The sequence below is a fragment of the Chaetodon auriga genome, chromosome 10 (genome assembly GCF_051107435.1).
Source record: "Chaetodon auriga isolate fChaAug3 chromosome 10, fChaAug3.hap1, whole genome shotgun sequence".
In the NCBI taxonomy this organism is placed as follows: domain Eukaryota; kingdom Metazoa; phylum Chordata; class Actinopteri; order Chaetodontiformes; family Chaetodontidae; genus Chaetodon; species Chaetodon auriga.
In genome coordinates, this window is record NC_135083.1 from 16,760,085 (window position 1) to 16,780,273 (window position 20,189).

Genomic DNA, 20,189 nt, shown 5'->3' on the forward strand with positions numbered 1-20,189 from the left:
CTTCCAAATTGAAGCAAGTATTATCAACCAGTGACACGTTCTAGCCTGCTGTCATTCCATCATTGCAGGAAAAAATTACTGGAGCACTTTATGTTAGATGACATTAATAACTATATGAGTATTCAGTAAATAATAAGTATATAATTTCAGGACCCTCTACAATTGCAGTTTTGCCCCTATAATTACAGATTCTTTTGTAAGTGAGCAAAGTTGCACCAACTGCAGCTCATTATCTGCTGGCACCTGTATTATCTACTAACTGATGGTAATAACTGTACCTACCTCATGTACACGTAATTGCCTGTATTGTAAAATACCGTGCTACAAAATCATTGTTGCTTAGAGTCTCTCTGTTGCTTTGAAAGTCTTCAGTTACACAATATAGGCAGAAAGAAATCGTGCATCAGGACCATGAAAACTTACATCGTAGCCCCCTAGATGACCTCTAACTGTGGCAGGTGGAGCTGGGGTCCAGCTAACTCTCAGAACAGTGGTGTTCAACACCTCCACTGCTACATCCCGTGGAGCTGCAGTCGGGACTGAAGAACACATAGAGGGAGGTCAGGACACGCTGACAACAACAGGTCAGCATTGCAGAGACTCTTTAAAACTACCATAAAACATGTATAAAGAAAGAAAACTAAAAGGAAAACAGCCTAATTCGACGGTCTGAGCTGTCAAAGAAAGAAAATCGCCTTTTTTTTGGTTTAGGCTGTGCAGAAATGATGTGTTGCTGGTGAAGGTGGTAAATAAAAACAGTGAAGCTGGTGGATCAGCATAAATGTGCACAAACACATACTAATGAGACAGCTTCATTGTTCAAAGCAGTGTTTTTTTGTTTTTTTCCTCGTCTTTCAGCAGGGACAAATACCTCACCAATCATGGAATAAAAATGCTCTAAATATTTTCTGCTCTACATGTCACTGTGCTGGTAGCAGGAAAGGATGGAAGCACATCAAACACTAAAAGAGAGAAGCAGCCATTGTGCATCAGTAGGTCTAAAGTGCGTCAAGATCTGTCAAATCTCCCACAGCTTCTGAGACACAAGTGGAAATTTGACATCGCTCTGCTCTACAAAGGTTATCTGCCACCTGCTGGATTTAGCAAAGGAGTTTTCCCTTTTTTTTCAGAGGGGAGGAAAAGTCACTACTGCACACCTGCACGGGGTTAAAACCATGGGAAAAAGGAAAAAAAGGAAAGAACTTAACCTGACACATTCTCCCGCAGACAATGCCAAAAGACGGCTGACGACAGGGAGGGACGCCATAACACAAAAAATTCACAATAAGTGACGAGCAAAAACAACAGCTACATGTGCTAGTTCAGCCTCAGGGTATGCTTAAATGGAACAGAAGAGCCGAAGTGAGTTGCACATAAACAGGAAACGCTGAATTGAATGTGTTAATGACAACAGAGGATGTATTTAGTCTATAACTCACCATCTTCTCCAGAGTAACCAGTAACAACTTTAGGCTCTGGTCCCCAGCCGTGGCTGTTCCTGCTCTGAATTTTGATCTCGTAGGGAACAAAGGTGGACGTGTTCCTCACGAGAAAGTAGTGTCTTTTGACCAGATGCTCCCTCCAGACATCTTCCACCCCCAGTTTCCTGTAGCTCACCTTGTACTCAAGACCTGGGCCATTGTGTTCAATAGGCAGCAGAGGCTACAACAGAACAGCAACCCGAAGATTTAGAAATCCTGAGGAATGTGTCCCTTCTTTAATGGTTTCTTGTGCACAGTCTTACAGATAGATTCTCTTTCTCTTACCTCCCAGTTAATATCCATCTGATGAGGAAGATGACCTTGAATTTTGATGTTTTCTGGGTTCTTATCAGGAGCTTTGAAGAGAAGTTGTGTGATCGTATATTAAAAATGAAAAGGAGCACAAAGGAGTTCATCTTACTAATTTCAGCGACAGTCTTTCACTGCTAAAATGCAAATATCTATATTGTTCAGCTAGAACAGAGTGTTTGGACAGTTTGGCACAATTATCCTCACTTCATGCATACGCATAAATTAAAATGACAGCCAAGGTTAAGCAGAAACATGTGCTGCAGCTAATACTTTAGGACTTTAAGGGCTTTTGACACCCAAAAATATCCACACCCCCTACTGAGACAAAGTCCTGTGGCCAAAGCTGGCCCCTCCACACAGAGCCTCTCTGCACATTCAAATGAAATGTTAAAACTCTGCATGCTGTCACAACGGGCAGATAACCACAGCAGAAAATGTTAATTAAAGGGAGCGGGTCTCACCAGCAGGGGGTGTTTTGTATCTCTCAGTGGGCTCACTGGGGGGTCCGGGTCCAACAGCATTAAGAGCGTACACTCTGAACTGGTAGTTAAGGTGGCCGTGTAGCGCCAGCTCGGCTGTTGCCTGGTTACCGGGGACTTTCTGTAGCTCCTTCCACCTGCCGGGCTCCCATTGGCTCTCCTCAAACTCCACTATGAATTCTGTGCTCATGGAGGAGACAGCAGACATACACATTCAGTTATAGCTATAATCACAACTGCTGAAAAAGCTTTCATTAGACTCCTTTTATTGCACTGTACAGGCCATTATACGACTGATAGCGTTAAACAGTACCTGTTTCAAGCTTTCACCAGACCATCTAGACCACTGCAGATGTGCAATACCATAAAGGAATAAATTAAGGACACACGATAAACATCCTGGTAAAAATGTTTATATACTTCCTTTCTGAGAGTGAGCTGTGAGGATTGATACCACTCTCGTCACTGTTCATTCAGTACAAGCTGGAGGCGATTAGGTTAGCTTAGCATAACGCTAAAAGGGTGTTGGTAGGCTGATTTTTAAACTGTGGACTAAAGGTTAGCCGCTTCACTCTCCTTCCAGTCTTTAAGCTAAACTTGGTTAATTGCCTCCTGACTTCAGCTTAACACAGAGACATCAGACATCAGAGGGGTCATTTTCGGCTGCAGCAGGCAGCTGTTTTCAGTGAAAAAGCTCTAAAAACCCACTGTACACTACCTGCTCAGCACCAAACAGCACACAGACAAAGTGACTAGCTGGCAAACATAGTGGAACATTTAGCAGCTAAAGAGCCAGATCCCTCGGGAGATGGTCGAGGCCAAAAACAGAGCTAAAGACAGTGAATATTGGTCTTAAATTCATCAAATGGCCAGAAATGGGACTTCAAATGAGCGCTCATGTCACTCTGTAACTGCTAGATGTGTAAAGGAGGAATTGTTTCGACATGTTGAAAATATCAGCTCGCAAGGTGATGATGAAAAGGAAAACAGTTATTGCAAACTGTAACTGCTTTTTGCCAAAAAAAAAAATCCCCTAATGCATAGCTTCCTCCCTGTTCCCGAAATTCCATTAGTTATGCAACACTACACCTGAGAACGTGCTGGAATTGAGGATGATTCCTATGTGTCCGAAGTCTCAGGTTACTACTCCCCGAGAGTACCCGACTCACTGTTTATCCTGCAGGCCTCAATAAATAGTAAATGAGGGAGTAATTTCAGACACAGTCATGCTTTTTAGCAATTTCCACGGCAAATTAATGACATTAACTGAATATTTCTATACACACACCTGGTGCTGAGCCAAACCGTGTGATCCATGGATATTGTTTAGAGAAGGACTGACCTTACTACTGATGCCTCTTGTTCTGAGATGTTTAATTAAACGACTAAAATGATAACACATTTTCAGTCTAACAAAGGATCTTCTTCAGGCTTGTCTGCTCTAGTTTCTGATCACAGCTAATAAACATAACATGAGGATACGCTTTTCAACTGATATAAATTCTTATCATCAGTACGTTCCAAAAATAAACGAGTTGCTTTTTGAAGCATAAATGAGACACAAGCTTCCCCGCCAGGATCGTCAGCGCTTCACAGCGATTTGCAGCCGTCACTTGTGAAAGAACTTTAGTTTGCACTCAACAGCGATCGCAGCTGCAGTCTCTGTTAAGAGGTGACATGACAACATTTAGTCCTGTGCAGTAACTGAATTATCGTGCATCAAAGAACACTTCTAATGCAGGTGTTGGGTGATTAAGTTCAACCTAATTCTGTGTAAGTTATCTTCCAGAAACACAGCTGAACAAAAGGTAAGGCTCAAGTGCCAGTTTCCTGAGTCGTATAATTTGTTTATGTGTTACTATCTATACTGTTATGTTGTTCATTGTCTCTACAGTGAGTAAAAAAAAAAACTTCCACCTCTGGTTGTACCATAAAGTTAGAATCAATTCCATTCTACTAAGTTCTATTTTATTTGTTCAGCCGGGGTGTGTCCAGAATTGGCATGGGCCCACACTCCTAATAAATTATTTTGTAATTGCACCATAATTACATAGTAACTACATCATTATGTAACCTGTAAACTAAAGTTTAACGACCGACAATCACAGCAGTGCACAGTATACAAGCAACTGTTGATCTCTGAGTAAATGCAGTTTCAATGTTGCATTATTTAGCACCACTACTAACCCCCCGCCCCCCCCCCCCTTCAGACTTCAGATTTTCTGCTTCTTCTACATTAACATCTACCTGTAACAGAGCTGTTGTGATCACTCCCGGGCTCCCAAGACAGGCTGACATTCCTTGGACTCTTGAATTCAGATATCTTTAAATTTTTTGGAGCATCGGGAACGTCTGCAACACAAATTGCATTAAACAACATTAGATGTCTGGCGTCGTCAGTTTAATAACCAAAACATCTGGAGGGGCTAAACATGATAGCAACATCAAACCGCAATGCAGCACCTGGTTTTAAATTATTTATATCACAGTATGCCAAGTCCTTTCAAAGAACACATCATCAATAATTAACTATATTCTATACTTATTACTTATTCTATACTTATTATTGACAAAACCCTCTTACCGAGTATGGTGAGTACTGCAGTAGCATGGTCCTCATCTAGGCTGGTTCTAACAGTGCATTTGTATCGTCCCTGGTCACTCAGGTTCACATTCATGATCTGCAGCATGCCATCGTCCACAAAGTACCTGAACATATAAGCACATTTATTAGTATAAAGCCAGAATACAAATTCAATCAGTCAATCAAGCAGTGAGCTCTCAGTGAGCATGTACAGCACCTCCACCAAAGTTGCACAAACACTGTTATTGATTTGAATAATAGGAAATAATAGAAAAAAAAAATTTTTTCATGCACAGCTCAGTCTGGATCTGCACCGAAACGCACAAAGTGATAGACAATCACGGTTTATAGGTGCCAGATTCTAGACCAGATTCTGCTATGGTAGCAGTTTGTGCTATGGCCTAACTCTCCAACAACTGTTACTAAAACTGTGGCTTGGTGTTAGATAACAAATTACTAATATCCAGACACAACAAACAAAAATAACCTTCTGGGCAGACAAAAGACCAACAAAATCCCGAAGTCTTTGAACTGCTACTGATTAGGATAAGGAACAAAGCTCTAGGGATTCTTCATTCATTTTGTTTCTCCCTGAGCATTAGCATAAAGATAAAGACACTGAACGAAGCCATCTTAAACACAAATACACCTGAAATCTGACGGAAACACTATCAAACCAAAGCCACCTACCTGGAATTTTCCTCAACGGGAGGTGGGATCTCCTCCCCATCCTTCCTCCATACCACTTCAAAGGAGCCCCGCAGGCTTTTATCATACTCTGCCTTACACGTCAACTGGGCTCTGGTCCCACTGATGACTTGCGTGTCCTGAGGTGGAGCTACTATTTTCGTTGGGTCTAATGATTAAAAGAAAAAGCCAGGGACAAAGGCGCATACATTAAACAGATAAGATTAAAACATAATGATATTTGTCTTGCTAGGCAGGAGGAAGAATTATTCATATTTCCTGCATGCTTCAACTAAGATGTGAATATTTGAAGTTCAGCCAAATTATTTACTTTATAAATGAGTCTTTCTTGCAGTAACTGTCTCTTTGATTTGTGAAACGCGTAATGAAAATGGAAATGTCCTGATATTGCTCAATAAATTTCCATGATAATTTGCATTTATGAAATGTCCATGAAAAATAGATTTCCAAATATGTTCCACCACATTATTATTTAGGCTGCATCTTTTTACAACATCAGTGAAAGATGGATTTAAAGTCTAGATGCTAACATTTTTATTGGCTTTTCAGCACAAGCATGCTTCACAGAGACAGACAACTTGATCAGTCCAAGCAGGGCAAAGAAATGAACAGGATTCTACCTTCCAGATCTCAAACTCCATGTAAAACAACACAACACTGCTTTTGTTTTTATTTTTTTGGTTCATTTTGACCCTTATATGGAACAAATGACCTGCAACAACTCAGTTATAAAAGTGCCAGACCATGTACACAACCACAATGACTTCAATTCAAAGGGTCAGTTCACCTGAATAACAACACGAAACAGCTCTAGTCTAGCCAAGCAGATAGAAACACCTGAAAACTGTCATTTGGGTGAGCTGGCCCGTTAATGAATAGTCGTGTGCAGAGGCTGGTCCTAATCCTGCTTAAGAAAGTCAAAACTATTGGTGCTGCTGAGATACCTTTCACATCCAGCACGGCACTGACAGCTGACTTGCCCTCCGTGTTGAAGGCAGAACACACATATTTCCCGCTGTCGTCTTTTTGTGCGCTGGTGATTCGGAAAGATCCGTCCTGGAGAGTCACAAAACGTTCCCCCTCGATGGTTTCTGGAGTCTCATCTTTGGTCCTGGGAGAGAAAGTTTTCACACCTCTTTTAGAGCATTTGTGCAACTTGTCCGACAGCAGAAGTGCACATCATAGTATGTCATTTTGGTGCCAATTCCAGTATTTAGTTTATAAGTATTTGGTTTAGGTCAGATGTGAGCCAAGTGAACCACGTCTATTTAGTCTTACAGTAAGTCATCTTCAGTATATTGTATGTTATTTTTCCTTTCTATTTCAGGGTTTTTTCTTTCTAAAAAACAGTGATGTATAGCTTCTCTTTTTGGCTGAATTAGGCAGGTTTGAGTTATGGCTTAATCCAAAACCAAGCAAGACATGGTTAGTGTTGCTGGATTATCATCCAATACAAACAGAGGAACTATGCTGACATTGTGAGGGTCTTTGTGAAGTTAAGAGTATTTTGTCATGGACTGTCTCAGATCCTATTTCCCTTTTGTAGAACTGCAGCAGAGCTGCAGTGGTAGTTAATAGGATTTAATTAGCCCAATTTCAAGGAACGGAAGAGGATTATCTCATTAAACAGATATAAGTGTCAACATCATGTCATGCAGACACCTGCAGCAGTGTGGGATTAATAGTATGACTCACTGCGGTGATAGTGTATGTGCTCTGCTTCATTCTTTAGACCACAGCACAGAAATCTGCAAACCACACATAACTGACTAATGCAGAGATGTGAAGACATGAATAAAACCAAGTTCTTTTGTCATCACAACACCTGTCACCAAGACTAATACCTGTTGGCCCTGGTGATCACTTACCAAGAGATGGTTGGTGGTGGAGAGCTGAAAACACTGCAGTTCATAACAATGTCTCCTCCTAGTACTACATCGTACTCTTGGTCGTCCTTTGTCAATATCTGAGGAGGCATATCTAAGAAGAAGGTGAAGGACGAGAGATTACAGCTGCTAAAAATGTCAAATTGCTTTCTGAGAATTTTTTCACAAGACATGAAGAAGTGAAGACTGAAAATACAGACACAATTCAAACACAGACAGGAAACGCTCGTCTCTCTTCAACAGCTATATCGTAACATTTCTTACAGAGAGCTAAAGTGCCAGAGCAAGAAAACCTCATCTGAAATCCCACTGACATTTACAATACATCTGAACATCTAGGAACATAAACTTGCTCAACAGTATGGCGCGTGATTCATTCAATATGTCTTGATAAGGACCAATGTTTAGTTAATATTACTGTTCTTAACCATTTCTAACCTGCATGTAGGTCAAACATGGCTGTAGAGCTGAAATTATGTTACTAACTGATTAATTGACATAAAGTACATTGTTAGACAAAACAAAACCAGCAATCTAATCTTTTTTTTATTATTGTCGAACACTTTGTAGTCAAAACAATGGATCAATTAATCAAGAAAGCAATGACTTAATAAGCTAATTGATGGTTGATACTGAAAGTAGTCAAACGTTGCAGCTCTGCATTGCTGCCATCACAGCAGGACTGAGCGGTTTAGCTGTCTTACACCACAGAGACCACAGCTACAATAACAAGAGCAGAGATGGTGGATTTCATGGATATGGAAGAAACCATATTATTTGCATTGCCATGTTAAGCAATTTTCACGGGAGCTGTAGTTTATTTGCATGCTAACACATTAATCACTAATTAACACATTTATGCTAGAATATGGATTTTAAACCCCTGTTTTTTAAGAAATGCTGAATGAGAGCTACAGCTTAGTCAGACAGATGGGATACAGCAGCAGCAGTTGCAGAACATCTTGTGAGTTACATGTTTGTGATTCTTTTTGTTTACGGTAGCGGAAGACCTGACGGACGACCAGACCAGAGGACCAAATTTGCTGTAGCCGATATAAATCTTGGGATCTATTACTGAAAGTGCTGCTGACCCAGCGTTGTCTGACATGATTTTAATCTATCTTTAGGCAAATGTTTCCAGGATGACGATGAGCCCTGAGAACGTTTGGGATCAGATAAAACAATGTTTGCAGACAGAATGAACCACTTCAAAATCTGAGGGAACTGTGAAATGCTTTTGAGCCCACGCAAACTACACAACATTTCCCAGACCCCAGTGCATAAAGTGGCGACTGCGTTTATTAGCTAATAACTCTGTCCTGGCTGCCAGTGCAGAGCTTCAGTCTTGCAGTAATACTCACTCATGACCATGATGTTAATGTTGGCCAGAACACCGCCATGACGGTTGGAGGCGTCACACTGGTAGACTGCAGTGTCTTCTGGTCTGGCGTTATGAAGCACCACAGTGTCATCGAGCACTCGCCTGCTGCTCTGTGGGTCATCTGTCAGCAACAGACAGACATGAGCATCATTTCACAGGGACGGCATCATCTGTCAGCAAAACTTTCAACTTTCGACATCAACACAGAACAAATCTGATAAAAATGAGAGTTGAAATGCTTAGTTGATTAATCAATTAGTCAATCAACAGAAAACATGCAAAATTTTGATAATCAGTTAATTGTATAAGGCATTTTTCGAGCAGAGATTAAAAACCACCACTGCACCACTCCTGCAACATTGTGTTGCATGTCATGTTTGTATTTCATAATGATTATAACAAACCATTCTTAGACCACATATTTCTGCAGTAAGACACTGTAAAATAAATTTTCTTACATATACTTTAAGCAATAAAGAACACAGTGCTATTCATTTTAATATACTCCAGTTCAGTGTGGTCTGTATTTGAAATTATGAAAATATGCAAATCATTGCCTGTCAAAGAATCAAGCCTGTCTCATGAGCTTTGAAGAACACCTAGCGGAACGGCTACTTGTGGATTTGAACTCAGGGTCGTGTGGTTGAAGTTTGGAGTAGCTGCTCGATGCGCCGTCCTCCTGCCCAGTGGCAAAAGATACATAAAACCACAGCTCAAATTATTCCCACTCACCTCTGAACAATTCTCCGTTCTTCCTCCATGTTATGTCTGGCGGTGGTTTTCCACTGACCGCGCACTTGATGTGAACATCAGACCCAATCACAGTCAGCTGGCTCTGAGGAGGCTCTGTCAGCCACTTTGGCGGCTCTGGGAGATGTTAAGAAGAGCTGTGTTGGTCTGAGTCAAAACAACTGCAATCCCTGTGTCAACAGCTTTCTCTTTGAAACACAAATACATGCGCAATTAACTCCTGGCGTTGACCTACCTTCCACTATTACATCAAAGTAGTGGACAGCCTCTCCAGCAGAGTTTTTGGCTGTACACATGTATTTGCCTCCATCCCTCTCTTCCACAGCAGATATGGTCAACAGCTTTCCAAAGTTGTTCAGTTCTGTTCGTGGAGGTAGCTCCTCTCCCATTTTCATCCATCTTACCTTCGGGGTGGGACTGTGACATGAAACAATGACATTTATGAGCCATAATGGCAGATGAATATGATAACAGATCACGCACAGTGACAACGTGGTTGCAGTTGTGATGATACAGCATGTATACATACTATCCCTGTGGTATACACTCGAGCTGCAGTCTCTCTCCCTTCAAGAGCACTTTCTCTGTCTGAACACCAGAGGGCAGCAGCAGGCTGGGTATCCTCACTGGGGGGGCTTATTGAACACAACAGTGTTCCTCAGTCGAACAGTACATACGATTTCAAACAATCACATCATCTCCATACAATCTTACAGTCAATCTGTTATCTGCAACTGTTTGCAACATGCAAACCAACTGTGCTGCCTGTTCACATAATATGAAATGTGCTTTGATTTATGTTGTCAAGCCTTTGATGTGTTTTTATCACTCACTGGCATCGGTGCTGTCAGCAGATTCATTGTCAGATTTCACTGGAACGAAAAAGAAAATACTGTGAGGATAACAATGGTAGTGGCGGTGACGTTTGTCTTAACCCACAGCTATTGCTCAACCCAGCATCATAGCAGAGTTTCATAGAGCAGAAACATGACAAGGCAAGCCCTGCCTCTTGGTATGCACCAGAAGAACACACTACATATAACAAGAAAAATAGTGAAAATACACGTAAATGCCGTCTTTTTACACCTCTGGGGGGAAAAGCAAACATGGGCTGTGCTGATTTGTATAATTTCTTTGTATTTTAACTTCTCAGGAATCTGTCCTTGATGGCATGATAAACACACAAGCTACAGTCACACAAGCTAAAGCCACAAAGAAACTGTTTTGTAAACCTACAGCTCTTGACCACCACAGCCATGGCGGATTTCTGGACAATGGTGCGTATTCTGTGGAAGGAAGCAAAGCAACAGTAGTCCTGACGGCTGTCATTCTGTAAGGCATAAGAGAAGTACAGGTTGCCATCGGTGCCCATGGAAACCCTCTCATCCTGCGTAATGTGCTGGAGATCTGGAAGAAAGCATATTGGTATCAATGAAATGTCAATCAATGCAGACAACAGCTGTGCACAATGTCAGCCTGCGTTTTTGAGACTAATTGTGGCTGAAATGGATGTGAACAACAACCTAATGATGAGACTCAGGTCATAAGATAGGAGATAGTAAGTGTGGCCTCATATACGCTGGACGTTAATGGAAGTGCCCCAAAGAGTTTCCTAGAGCCACTGAACTCATAACTACATTATGACATCATACTTGGTTTACATAGAGCCATATTTAAGTCACGGGTCAGTGATGCTCTGTGTCACTCCTCGGTCGGCCCATTCAAAGAGCTTAACAGCTTCATTTAAGACACAGCCCTAAGTCATTGGGTGCTTTGTCAATGTTCAAAGCAAACTCACAAAAAAGGACATATTTGGTTCTGATTTATGTTACAAAGCACTTGAGGGAAAGACAGGTCACCAACACAAAGCCAACAATAGTTTTCTAACACTGGACTGCAGGAAGAGAGTGCAGCGTTCTGCTGGGAGTAGACACTCACATCATCACCGTTCTCTTTGATGTGTTTGTGTTTTTCAGTTACAATATATTTTATGTGTCTTTTATCATGTTCAATATAGTAAAAAACAAAGAATTTAAAGAAACTTTAAAAGAAGAATTGTGTTGTCAAGTGTTTCCATTCACTCTGTCCTCTAGGCCTTGTCCTTTTGAGCACCTAAAAAACTCCTATATTTTCTCTCTGACATCAGTCAGGTTTTTTGGAGGCGGTTGAGGAGCTCTCAAGGGGCTGTAGAGAAAACTCAACCCCCACTGACAAAGCACTTCAGACAGACGTGAAGTGACTTTTTACAGAGTAAATCACTTTCCCTGGCAGTGGTGGGGAAAAGGGCCCTGATGTGAGGTAAACCTGTGGGTCTCAAGTGTGTACCTTTCTTCTTATTGTCACTGCTAACTTCACTGAGGGCCAGCGGCGGCTGAGGACAGCCGAAGGACGTGCCTCTGCTAAAGCACATGGTGTCGCCAGCTACTTCTTTTCATCTGTGAGGAACTTCATGAAGGCGTGATGCATGCAGGCCTCCACACTATCTACACTAAAACCTAGAACCTAAGAACATGGCCCGGCAATACCGCAATGACATGGACATGATCCCGTATTGGTTTCTCACTCATAATCAGTATGCTTCACACTAAGTGCTTGTCGGTCTAACAGCATCTGAAACACTCAATCTTGAGTTCAACAAGTTTTAAAATTTTCCATATAAAGGAGTGAACAATACAAAGATCAGAACATCTATCTCATACTCTCCTTTTAATTTTTAATTTTCATCACTTTCCAAGTGTTCACCAGAGTACAAAACCAGGAATGTCTTTGAGCAGAAACTCTCAAAAATGATGCCATTTCTGCCTGTAGATATTACCAGGCCACATGTTGTATGAGTAAGATCATTTAAAGCCTTAATACTGCCGCCTTTTGGTCCTACAATATCATAATCAATGCTGCTCCAAGACAAGCAAGCTCCAAAAGGCAACAAAGTCTGCATAGGGTGCAGGTCCTGGTGGATGAGTGGGTCGAGCATCAGACCTTCACTCAGCAGACTGTGTGGAACATGTTGTTCCTTATTATTTCCAGTTGTCTGTTGCAGTTTGGTTACATGTAGGCAACAAAACTCCTTGCTTAGGTGTGAAAAAGTGTACTGGTGTTACGGCTGTGTGTTCACTGTGCTGTTTGCCCCTTTTCCTCTATTGTCCTCTGTAGCTCTGCCCAGGTGTGCTACATCTGATTGCTGAATGATGCACCTGATCTGGGACTAAAGTGCTTAAAAGCTCTTGTGCCTCCATCACAAGAGAGGCTTCTGGTGATATCACATTGGTGATATAATACAATGTACTGCAAGTGTTTAGATGCAAGTCACTTTAGATTTGTAAAACGTTGGGCCAATTAAGCAGGTATTTACACTTGGAGTATACTCCAGCATTGCTCAAGTTGTACTCAAGGACTACTTGAGTACACTTAAGTATACTTGAAGGTGACAATAATAGCACAAAGTTTGCTTAGTGCATTCTTCAAAAGGTAGAATTCAAGTTTAGTAGGTTGTGATGGTTTAGTTAACTGCGTGTTAGAAAGGCTAACTTCTCCCATGTCTTTGGTCTTTTTCCCCAGTTGCAAAACTGAGACATCGCAACACAATGATGGTCCTGGAGCAACATAATTACGATGTTGCAGGTACAGCACCAACACAGTGGTATCAAATCATGCTATAAATTACAAGCATGAATAGATGCTTCCTGGCTTACCAATAGACATCCAGTAGAGCTGACGTGGGGCCACGCCTTCTGGAGGGTTACAGTGCAAGATGATTGGCTCTCCCTCCTTAACAACGGTGGGAGGAAGGTCCTCCTTCGGAAACTTGGGGACACCTAATCAAAAAAAAAAAAAAAAAACTTAAAAAAACCTTCTCATGAAAACTTAGAAAATGTACTTATATGGTGACTGTCATTTTCACATAATAGATGAGCTTCTTTTGTAAAGGTTACTCACTGGGAACAATCAGCTCAATCTCCTCCGTCATGGCAGTTCCGAGCTTGTTAGAAGCATAGCATCGGTATTTACCCTGAAACTGGACGAGGAGCTTGTTGTAAAGCACAATAGTGCCATCTGTGTGGGCTGTGCTGTTTGTCATGGTGTGTGGAGGGATGAAGTCTTTGCCATCTTTTGTCCATCTGTATCTGTTGGAACAAAATATTCAGTCGGTTTCCACCAAGTAATCACTGACACACAGAGTGTTTTGTGCAAGTGATGAGAGCCATGATCCTCTGTCATAAATCATCTTAATCAGTGATGGCATTTTTTGTTTTTTTATGACAGTGATCATTGTCACTTACTCTGGTGGTGGGTTGCCTTTGGCTTCACAGCTGATCTTAACCGTGTTGTCAAAAGGAAGGACAATAAGGCGACCAGATGTGTGTCTTATGATGGTTGGAGGCTGCTCCACTATAATATGAAGACACATAAACACAGAATTTTTGATAAAAATTTGTGAAAAATTTATGATTACTGTGTTACAAGATTACACTGCAAAAAAAGTCTTTGTCCTTTTCTTTCCTGCTTCTCTGTCTGAAGCTCAGAAGTTAGGCAAAGTTGTTTGCCAACAGCAGCACATGATCTGGAAAGAAGGTGTCTTACGCAGACACTGAACTAAAATAGCACACCAGGACTTAATTGCAAAGTATTCTTAGCGTTACTCAAATAAACTCATGCTGCAACACTTAAACAGTTTACTCTCTATTGCTATTTGTTTGTCATAATTTGAAAAAGCTGCAAACATTTATACTCAAGCAGGATAGACAACTCCAAGTATAAACACTCCTTTTTGACACGTTATGTTTCTCCAAGTAGAAAGAGAGGAAATTAAAGTTGACACACTGAACAACCACTTCATTTTACAAATAAGATGTCAATCAAAGCTTGTAAATCAGCTCTTCATATTTACTGGAGATTAAGCACTGATTAAGTAAGCATGGCTTTAATCAGTGTCATGACACTCTTACCTTCCAGAGGGATACTGAGGTCCGTGGCCCGGGAGCTCAAGGCCAAAAGCAGAACAAGCTGCAGGATCCAAACTGACCTCATCACCCTCTACTGCTTAATGGAGACCGGAGAGATCAGGAGAACGTGTTGGTGCAGATCAACTAGCGTCACTTAGAATTCGTGAGGCACGGAGGACCTGGAAGAGTCAAAAAACATGGTCGACTTATTCATCTCGGAAAAAATCATAAGTTTGATTGACAGTGGTCAGATTAGGATCACAGAAGTTCAGGGCTGAATGAACGTCCCAGAGGGAGAGTTGTTTCGCTCTAACTGCGCTGCAGATAATTACACTTCGGGTGGCCATGTTGAAAACAGGCACTTCATTTTAAAGAAAACCAGAAGGAAAAACAGAAATAAGATCTGACAACACAGAAACACATCAAACCCACAAACAGCAGTGTTTTTCTGTGATAATCCCAATCAAAAGACATTAAAGAATGCTCTGTTTTGATCATTTCATTTCAAACATGCTGTGCCTCAGGGTAAGAATAATGCTCTTCATGATGTTCTGCAAGTAAATGTAGATTACCAAAGGGGCATTTATTGAATGAATCTGAAGGCTAAGCACTCAAAGGCAGAGCAGTCACAAAGGAGGAGTAGAGAGTATCGGCAATGAATTAAATAATTTTAATACTTTAAATCCTTAATATTAAACTTCAAATTAGAGTACACGTTAAATATCTTGGATTTTTCATTTATATAAAAGAGGAAATTTAATGATCTGTATGAAGGCCCATTTGAAGAAACCTGTTCTCAATTAATGCAAAATTTGCCATTGAGGACACTGGCCATTCAAAGTCAGTTGTCCCTCATTGTTGTGATGTCGCAGCACAACACAGCAGAGCGCTTGTCTGGAGATTACCCTTTGAACTGTAAAGCTTGGCTGGTGGCATCGCATGGCATGCTTACAGTAAACCCGACTGGCGCAAAGCTGCTGTCTGCTACGATTGCTAGATCCAAGATGGCAGACTATAAATTGGTTTAAGCCCTTCAGTATTTCACGGCTTAGTTCTCACAGCGCTGAGACTGTGGCGGCAGCACTGGCAACGCCAAATGGGTTCACCCTCTAGCTAATCCTGCTATCAGGAGAATGAAGACGGGGAGCTCCAGCAGTCATACAGTACGCTGTTTAACAATGACTGAGTGCTACTCAGGGTTCTTCTGAGGACGCAAAGCTGCATGAGTTGTCCCTTCTTAGTGAGAAAGGTTAATGTGGTAATTGCTGCAGACTAGCTGCAGAATTAAGCTGCTTGAATTTAGAATCAATTAAAGAAATTGAGAGATTGCGGCACAGTATTATTCGCAATAAGGACTTTTTGTGATTATCTTCTGCCAGATTGAATGGTAAACAAAGCTGGTTAGATGTTTGTTCCAGTGGAGTAAACATACATTTCCATGTTGTAATAAAGCTGTAAGCCTCTCTCATTCTTGGTCTAATGCTATTGTATACTGTATTTCACACACGCCCACATGCGCATGCCTGCACACACAGATAGAGCTTTGCATTAGAGACCACCTACGGTACTATTGTGCGGGCGTAAGTAAAAACTTTAGAGACAGAGTTGTGATTGAAATCACAGACAGAAAACCACATCAGCCCAGCAGAGCACGCTGTGTGTTCGTTGGGTGGGAGGCCCAGAATACACCAGCAACATGAGAAGTGGGACCTTTTATCAAGATTCGTGCAACACGGTAACAACCTGACAGGAAACTTTCATGTGCAGCAAATCCACTGCCTGCTGCACACTTGAGGAGCCTTTCTGTTAGGTAAATTACTAAGATTTATATGCACGTGAAGCTCTGCAAACCTGCCCCTTAAGTAACTCAAACAAAGCTGACAGAGTCACTTTAAAAGGGAAAAATCCTTAGAGCATAAAATGGGGTGGAGTCCCTATGTAAACACATAACAAAGCATTTGTTTTGGGAGTAGAGGATCTATTACCTGAACACATGGCAGATCATAGCCACAAATCCGCAGGGATTTTGTTTCCTAAACCAATAGTTGACCAGGGCTGGAAGAGTGTGAATACTACATGACTAATCCTTGCCACACACACCGTACACAATGACTCCCTCCCTTCCTTTAAACTCAAACTTAGTACAACCTCCCTGAGACAAACCAGCACCCCTATAGACGACCTTGGTGCAGCTGCAAAGTACAGATGAATGAATAGAAATTATTGGTACATATAAAAACTAATCAAATACATAAAGAAAACATTTCTCAGAGACTAAAACCAGAACACTTCTCATTCACTATACTCACTGGTTTTTGAGTCATTCCACATCTTAAGTCCACCTCCAGACGAGGCCCAAGGCGGCTGCACTACAAGTCCACAGAAAAAGTGCAGGACAGGACCATCAAGGGATCACTGCAACAACTCTCTCTGAACCAACATCTCTGACATGTCCTTGCTCCTCCACCTCACGTTGCTCCTGTCCTGGTGCACAGATACGCCTCCCTGCCCGCCCCTCCACTCAAGCGGCTAAAGGAGCGACAGCAGACTCACTGAAGTGACATATGTCGCCAAAGCCTCTCACTTGGCAAAGAGGCTCTCTAAGCCCGTGACAATGACTGGGACAAAGCCTGCACTGCGGGGCTACTCAGTGAGCATTAAAGAAGGGGCGGAGAGGACGTACAGGCATGTCTCTCCCTCTCAAACTCTGTCTCCCTTTTTCCTGGATCCCTCCATCCTGCCTTCCACAAACTATGCACACCCATTTACACCTGGTTTCATCTCACTGACTTTAATGCAATGTGTCTCAGCTCCATTGAAAGGAGAAGGGAGTCATCTTCTCTCAGAAGACCAGAGCTTTTGTGGAAGTGTGCGTTCCTTTCCATGCACTGCTCCGGGGTATTGATAGATGAAGGCAATGTAGAACATGCCTGAAATAGACATGATGTTGTTGATAGCAGGTCACATGATTTGGCTCTTTCTTTCCATTTTCTTTCTTTTTAAAGGTTTTTATTGTGCAAGCATAGTTTCTTATCTGGAGATGTGTGGTGAACTGATTCAGTTTAATCTGTATTTCTCCTGAATCTATTCAAACAGCTTGAATATCCCTTTTATGCAGAGGCGTAATTCTCTCAACAGGCCCAATTTATAATTCAAGGACTAAAGCAGGGATTTGCTATACAGTTAGCACAACAGACACTATTAATTTGTTTACAGAAGGATAATGTATCAACAACATCATTTTCTAAGCCTTAATAAAGACATAATGGCCACAACAATTGGGTAAGCAATGCTCACACTGCCCTGCAGGGTCATTCAACCAGCAGGAAAAAGAGCTGACATTCAAGGTCCCAGTATATTCAAGCCTGAAAGTACATAGTACAAGCTCCCTGCTCATCTTAGCCTGAAATGATCTCTTCTAAAGTGAAGAAAGGCAGATTTATGTTTTGAAGAAAGCTTAAGTGAGCAGTTCTGGAGGGGAAAGTAGCTTAACTTCATTCACTCTGCCTAATAAAGATATTAGAAGCCTCTTCCAAACATCTATCCTCCTTTTCTGTTTATTTTTCTTAATTAGGAAGTGAGACTTTTTATACTGTCCAACTTTTAAAGCAGTGATGGACTTAGACTTGCCCACAATTCAACCTAAAGCCACTGCTGCTGGACAAGTTACACAGTCCATTTAAGACAGTTGTCATCCCTTCACAAGGACCTTTTCCATGATGAAAAGAGCATGGCTTCTGTAAACATGGGGAAAAAACCTGAGAGGAAAAGCCTAATGGACATGTATGTTCACTCAAAGCTTGACATGCTATGTATACATGGGACTATGTACACAAAAGATTAAAGTAAATCAAAAGACAATAGCTCTAGTACCGCCAAACATACATTGACAGGTCTAAGTAAATAGATATATCAGAGTCACCTGGCAGCTGTATGTTGTGGGAACCGTAATCAAGGTTAGTTTCAAAAGAAAAGGAGACTGAAAATGCTACAAAATAGATGCATAAAGAAGTCAAATACATACAACTTTGAGGCAATTGATAGAAATCAATCAGGAACTACTTTGACAACAACTTGTTGTTTTTGAAGAAAAAAAGTTGATGCTTCCAGCTTCTCCAGTTTGAGGTTTTTCTACTCTTCTCTGTGTTATATCATTGGAAGCTGAATATTCTGAGGTCTGGACTGCAGACAACACAAGACATTGGAAGATTTCACCTCAAACTCTGAGAAACTGTCACTTTATTGACCAACCAACTAATCAATTAATCAAAAATAATCTCCTGATTAACTGATAAAGAAAATAATGGGTCGTTTTTTTGTATGTCTGACCTGCCATACCAGACTTGTGAAAACAATTTCTTCTTTGTCTGTGTGTCAAATAAGAAAACTGTTTTGTGTCTGCCATAGTCATACCACACTGGACAGGATTCAATATTTAATTTTTGCTGATAAAGCATGTTAGCAAAATAAAGACATTAAATACATATAGCAACTTATTTCACATTCAAAGTGTCACTGATCTTATTTTGACTCACAGCTCACAGAATGAAATAAAAAGAGAGAAAACACAGGACTCTTCTAAGTGTTTTCAGGGTCTCTGCGCATGAGCAGTTTCATTGTGCTCGTTAAATTAACGTGAACGTTAAAACAAACGAGACCCAACCTCATTTGTGAATTCCGACTTCACGTCTGCACCAGCACCTCAGTTCCCTGCGGTGACTAACTGAAAAGGTTGCCCTGCCCCGTGCCTTTGTCATGATGCATTTCCTCCACAACACTCCTTGCCTCTGGTGCTTTCTGATAATTACGACTTGCTTGCTTCTGTCTTTATGCAAAGCTCCCCAATACATAGTAATTAGAAAATACCTTTTGAAGAAACCTACGAAAAGCTTAACATACTACAACATGAGATGACTGGGTCAAAATAACTGGAGGAATATAAGTGCATGTGTGTAATGAGTGTAATTAAAGAAAGGATGAAAAAGCCACACCTAAGTATGTGCTATAAATCAATGACAACAGCTGAGCTGAGGTTGAGACCCATTCATGATTCAATCACATTCTCAAACGTTGTTTGAAATCACAATAAAAAAGATTCCAGTGAGTGTTAATACATGTAAAACCACATGTAAACATAAGCAGACATACAACCGCACAAACAAAAGACACGCACCATGGCGAGCTTTGCCGTCAGCTCAGACAATGACAGCAGTGACTGAGGAGGTTTCAGATGGCCACAAACATCTGCTGGGACTGACAGGGAGGAAGACAGCCTTCAGACACACTATTCAAGAAGAAATACTAGTGTTTTTGCAAACAAAAGCAGTCCCTTGTCATCTTTGTTTTTAGCAAAGTACACAAACCACTTTAAACTCAATGGGTTGGGCTACTTAACATCTCATACTTAAAATTCAGGATGTCAAACACCAACGTCACACGATAGTAAAGAACCCCTCATGCACGTGTTCACACTGTAGTGAAAACCATTACAATACCCAGATACTAATTTCAAATTAGTTTTGACTATTAGTAAGGTTGATGGACAGAGTTAGCAACAGAAGAACAAAACCTAAAAAAGACACACAATAGAAAATCAGCATTGAGGAATGTGTTTGTATTAAGTGAAACGTTTCTACTGGCATATGAGTAACACCTGGGAGGGACA

The 20,189-nt window shown here is 41.2% G+C and overlaps 1 protein-coding gene across 7 annotated transcripts in view; it reads right to left on the minus strand.

The window, feature by feature from the left end:
* Nucleotides 1-20,189, minus strand: part of chl1a (cell adhesion molecule L1-like a) — a 49,977-nt gene that overhangs the window by 17,808 nt on the left and 11,980 nt on the right. For 5 of the 7 annotated variants that reach the window (XM_076741732.1, XM_076741731.1, XM_076741727.1 and 2 more), the window contains exons 2-20: nucleotides 14,528-14,703; nucleotides 13,862-13,970; nucleotides 13,518-13,705; nucleotides 13,274-13,396; nucleotides 10,818-10,988; nucleotides 10,415-10,453; nucleotides 10,111-10,216; nucleotides 9,817-9,998; nucleotides 9,564-9,698; nucleotides 8,812-8,952; nucleotides 7,433-7,544; nucleotides 6,509-6,675; nucleotides 5,547-5,712; nucleotides 4,857-4,981; nucleotides 4,520-4,624; nucleotides 2,255-2,452; nucleotides 1,767-1,837; nucleotides 1,440-1,662; nucleotides 424-539 (exon numbers count right to left, since the gene is read on the minus strand). In XM_076741732.1, coding sequence (XP_076597847.1) covers nucleotides 424-539; nucleotides 1,440-1,662; nucleotides 1,767-1,837; nucleotides 2,255-2,452; nucleotides 4,520-4,624; nucleotides 4,857-4,981; nucleotides 5,547-5,712; nucleotides 6,509-6,675; nucleotides 7,433-7,544; nucleotides 8,812-8,952; nucleotides 9,564-9,698; nucleotides 9,817-9,998; nucleotides 10,111-10,216; nucleotides 10,415-10,453; nucleotides 10,818-10,988; nucleotides 13,274-13,396; nucleotides 13,518-13,705; nucleotides 13,862-13,970; nucleotides 14,528-14,609 — 2,559 coding nt within the window. In that variant the 5' untranslated portion in view covers nucleotides 14,610-14,703. Of the gene's footprint in view, nucleotides 1-423; nucleotides 540-1,439; nucleotides 1,663-1,766; nucleotides 1,838-2,254; nucleotides 2,453-4,519; nucleotides 4,625-4,856; nucleotides 4,982-5,546; nucleotides 5,713-6,508; nucleotides 6,676-7,432; nucleotides 7,545-8,811; nucleotides 8,953-9,563; nucleotides 9,699-9,816; nucleotides 9,999-10,110; nucleotides 10,217-10,414; nucleotides 10,454-10,817; nucleotides 10,989-13,273; nucleotides 13,397-13,517; nucleotides 13,706-13,861; nucleotides 13,971-14,527; nucleotides 14,704-16,833; nucleotides 16,979-20,189 lie in introns of those variants that run through there. The other 2 variants (XM_076741728.1, XM_076741729.1) reach the window with 2 other exon arrangements.